General features: G+C 61.1%; 1 protein-coding gene across 1 annotated transcript; it reads left to right on the top strand.

Moving 5' to 3' along the window:
• The first annotated feature begins 1,241 nt into the window (after nt 1–1,241).
• On the top strand, nt 1,242–3,641 carry LOC113203978 (acetylcholine receptor subunit alpha-L1). The gene is made up of 4 exons (XM_026418962.2): nt 1,242–1,774; nt 2,340–2,521; nt 2,679–2,904; nt 2,995–3,641. The coding sequence occupies exons 1-4, from the start codon at nt 1,379–1,381 to the stop codon at nt 3,364–3,366; spliced, it is 1,176 nt and encodes a 391-aa protein (XP_026274747.1). The 5' UTR covers nt 1,242–1,378; the 3' UTR covers nt 3,367–3,641.
• The last annotated feature ends 882 nt before the right edge of the window (nt 3,642–4,523 follow it).

Raw genomic sequence — 4,523 nt, 5'->3', positions numbered from 1 at the left:
CGGTGGTAAACGTGTGTCCCTTTCCTGCTCGTCACCTCTTGGGACGCCGACACGAGCGGCCCGTCCAGGGGCTGGGAGATAAAGCCCAGGTGCGCTGTGACCTTTCGCGCCGCGGGCCGCGGAGGTGTCGACAAGGGGAGCGCCGTCGTCCCACCGGTGCTGCTGGGGCAACGAGGTGCCTCCCAAAGGTGGACCAAAATTACGAGCACTTTTTTCTTATCGTGGGAAATGGGGTGGGGGCGGTAAAAGAAGAGGGAGAGAGAGAGAGAGAGAGAGAGAGAGAGAGAGAGAGAGAGAGAGAGAGAGAGACGGGCGCTGAGTGCCGGGGTTGACGGTTTGCATCTCAAGTAGCTGGCCGTGGAGGAAGGCATAGGCAGGGCGACGAAAATGGACCGCTCTGGTCCGGCCGAAGCAGCTCATTAGTAACCACGGGTGAAACTATACCGAGCGGCAGGGAAGGCTGGACAGCCAGATTGTTTCTCTCTGCGTCATTCAGGCCACGTCCCGATGGACCACCTCATGCATGCGGACCAAAACTTCTTCATATTCCTTCTTTTTTTAAGCAGCGCCGACTAAACTCACAAGTGGTCCACTATACTACTAGGCGCCCCCCGTCAACGCGCTTTCAACGCCGTCGTTTCAGAGAAATAAATCCAGGTTTGCTCTTCTTTAAGACCATCACTTCTTTCCTCTGCTGCCCGGAGGTAATTAAAGCGGAAAGGCTGGCCTCTTATCGCGATTCGAATAATACACTCTGAGAATGTGCGGGGGAACATGCGCCGGCCTTGTCTGCTGCTCGCCATTTGCCAAACAGGCCAACAACGCCGAGGCCTCCCTCCGCTAGCTCCACGCCACGCCAAGCCACGCCACACTGCAGCCCCTCCCGCTTGCATGCTGCCGGCCGCGGACGATCTGGTGATAGGACCTTCTCAGCAGCAGCACGGCTCCGCTTCCCTTCCGACCCGGGCGGACGGGACGGGGCCGACGGCCGGTACGATGTCATCTCCTGGTCCGGGCCGTGAGAGACACGCGAGCGCCAGCGGCCACCTGCCGGCCGCCCCGCCCGCGCCCGACCAGCCCGACCAGCCCGCGAGGCTGAGCAGTGGCGGGCCCCCGCGTGCTCCGATAGCGCGACGAGCGCGACGCAGCACTCTGCGGCGGCAATCACCAAGAGAGGAGCATTTTCTATCAGCGGCATTGAGTGCGTACGGGCCTGGCCAGGCCCCGCCGGCGCGGCTCCGCCCCGCGCGACGCCCTCCAGGGGGGCGTGTCGGGCCGCGCGCCGATAGTGCCTGTCGCGTCGCACGGAGGAGCGCGGCGCAGTGCGCTCAGTTGGGCTGCGCCGTGCGTGCGCGATGCCACCGACCCCCCGGCCCCGATGATGGCGATGGCCTCGGCGAGGGTCGTCGGCGTCCTGGTGCTGCTGGCCGGTGCCGCGGCGGGCTCGTGCGTGGCCCGCGAGGACCCCATGCACACGCAGCAGCTCCGCCAGGCCCTGCTGTGCTCGTACGACCCGGTCGCCGGCCCGACCTCCAACTCTACCGGGCAGGCCCGAGTGCAGGTCACCCTGCTCCGCTCTCGCATGGACGTGGACGAGGCCACCAACACCCTCACCCTGTTCGGCTACCTTGTCCTGAGCTGGAGGGACGAGTGGCTTATGTGGGACCGCGCGGCCCATCCCAACGTGACGCGCCTCTACGTGGACTCGGAGGAGATATGGACGCCATCCATCGCCTTGCTCGAAAACCCCACGTCAGTGCTAAAGAGCAGTCAGGTAAAGTTTATAAGAGTCTGAAGGAACCGTACATAAACGCCATTAAATTACAAGGTAGACGCACGTTAAAACCGTGTGAAGCTGAGCTAAATGTGCGTCTACCTTGGCCTGCGGCGCGCTTAAGTTGAAATGTTTTGGCGATTTTTGTTGGCATGCCTGTCCACCTCACATCCCACGTCTCACTCCAGGCGCCTCACGTCACGCCGTCTTCCGGGCGGTCTTCCCTTGCGCTTCCTGACAGAGCTGAGCATTTAAAGTTAAAGTTTAGTTTCAAGTTCAAGTTAAGCTCAGCAATAATATACTTAAATACAGGGTGTCCCCTGTAGACCTTGTAAAATGTTTTGTTACAAAGTACTGCTTCCGTATGCCTACCTATAGTCGGTCAGCCGCGTACGCAACCTACCCACACAACTGCATGCAGTACAGTATAAGCAAAAATAGTACCGAGGGGAAGGGCCAGGTTCTCCTTCCTGCCCGGGCCGCTGCTGACGGAAGGCAAACATTCGGACGGCGTGCACTGGTCTGGTACATAACCTACCCCAAACATTTCTCTTCCGCCCTGCAGGCGCTGGTCGTCAACGGTACCGTGGTGTACAACCTCCTGGTGCCGCTCCGGGCGCCGTGCCTCAGCGACGCGTCCCGCTGGCCGTACGACCGGGTGGTGTGCAACATGAGCATCGTCAACCTCAGTCCGGGCACGGCCAAGCTCAACAATTCCGCCATGCAAATCGGCTTGGTGCGCTGGCGGTAAGTCCTCCCGGGCGCCTTTCGTTGTCATAGTGGCACGTTTGCGGACGTGTCGTGTTCCTCCCGACCCCGTGCTCGTAGGCCACCCGCCCGCACGCCTGTGTGCGCTGCAGTGTCAACTAACACCCTCACGCCTCTATGCCGCCGTGTCCTCCAGGAGCCGGGGCTGGTCTCTAAAGGCCGTGTCCATGAAGCCGTTCCGCTCGCCGGGCTTCCTGGACGGGCTGCTGGTGCGCGTGGAGGCCAAGCGCAGCGCAGCCATGCACGAGGCGACCGCGGTGGTGCCCGTCGTGCTGCTGACGCCCCTCATGCTCGCTTCCCTCTGGCTGCCCGCGCACACGCCGCAGCGGCCGCTGCTCCTCTGCTCCGTCATCCTCCTGCAGGTGGGCACCCTGTGCCGGGTACAGTCGAGCCAACTAAACTCGTCGCGAGGGTTGTCAATAATGTGCGCGGTGTGCGCGTCGCGCCCGCAGATCATGCTGAGCGTGGTGGTGCCGCTGCACATCAAGGTGGTGGGCGTGCGGCCACCCGACATCCTGCTGCTGCTGCGCGACTCGCTGCTGGTGTCCGGGGCGGCGCTGTTGCAGTGGATGCTGGCGCGCTGGCTGCTGCTGCGCGAGCCGGCGGCCTGGCCCTGGCCCCTCGGGGTACTCGCCGACCTGGCCGCGGACGGGGGCTCTCACCTCGGCGCCGTCCTCTGCTTGCCTCCGGTGAGCGGCCAGGACTGCGCGCAGTCCGGGGCCTCTGACCACAAGGCCATCCGCATGTCCGCCATCACGGACAGGACCACCTTCGTGGTGCTGACTGTGCTTAGCGTCGCGCTCTCCGTGCGCCTCCTGCCATGAGCAATCCAGCCCAGCCACATACTTGCCTATTTCCGTGATCTTCGAAATGTAATAATAATATTAACAATAGTATCGACAATAATTGTGCTGAATATCTACGATATTGGGCCGCGTCACGACCGGGGCCGCACGGCTCCGTCCCTGCTGCATGCACAAACCAGACCGGGCCTAATTGTTTACAACAATGCAGCCGTGTCCTCCTCATATCGTGCATGTCGTTCCCAATGCTGCAGGAACCCACAGGAAAATATGAACACATTAAGACGAAATCACAACCAGCGACCTCTCTATTTTGTAGAACTCGCTCATTGTCTGCGATATCTCGTGAGCACGAGAGCGCGGGGGACCTCTGACCCGCCTGGGCCGCCGGCATTGCATACAGCTGTGTGCCCCCTATCCTTTCAACTTCCCCTTTCCCAGCTTGCACCGCGTGCACTACTTGTTTTTCGTGTTATTATTCCTTCCGAGGCGATCATGGAGAAGGCACAACAAAAGTGCAAGTGCACATAATAAATGGGGTATCTCAGCAAACCTCATACCGGAAAACGGAAACGCAGTAAACTCTGCTTTAGTGTGCAGTTTACACGAACGAAACCAAAACAACCACACCGAACCGATCCGAACAACCCAACCACCCTAACCACGCCTACCAAAACCGGTACGGTCCTGACTCAACAAGAACTATGCCCCTCCCCCCAACCACCCCAAGAAAAAAACAAACTCTCGACCACACGACCGCCTCCTTTTAGCTGTGCATTTCCAGTTATTTCATCCCCACCTCAAATTTTGTTGGGTGAACCTCGACCCCTTTCTTGCGACCCTCCCACTTCGCAAGACAGAGGCGGCACCGCATCGCATAGCGCCATCCAGCCGTAGCAGTCGTCCTGCCGACTGGTCCAGGCAAACAAACGGCGGTGCCACATGAGTGCGACAAGGACGGTGGTACGAAGGCGCTCGCGCTCTTCGGAATCAGTCGGCGCCGGGGTGCAGCGGCTGCGGAAGCACCGCCCTCATAGCGCTTTGTCAGGCGTTGGCGGGCGCGACGGGCGCCGCGGTCGACACGAGTGGCGGCACACGTCCGGGACGGCGAGGCGTGCTTTTGGCGTGCGCAGGCGCCGCCCAGCCGCTGCACCACACCACAAGCAGCGCGCTGCGGC

Source organism: Frankliniella occidentalis, unplaced genomic scaffold (assembly GCF_000697945.3).
Source record: "Frankliniella occidentalis isolate FOCC.00 unplaced genomic scaffold, Focc_3.1 Scaffold10, whole genome shotgun sequence".
NCBI lineage: Eukaryota > Metazoa > Arthropoda > Insecta > Thysanoptera > Thripidae > Frankliniella > Frankliniella occidentalis.
Note: the sequence above shows the minus strand (reverse complement) of the source record. Positions and strands in the feature narration are given on the sequence as shown.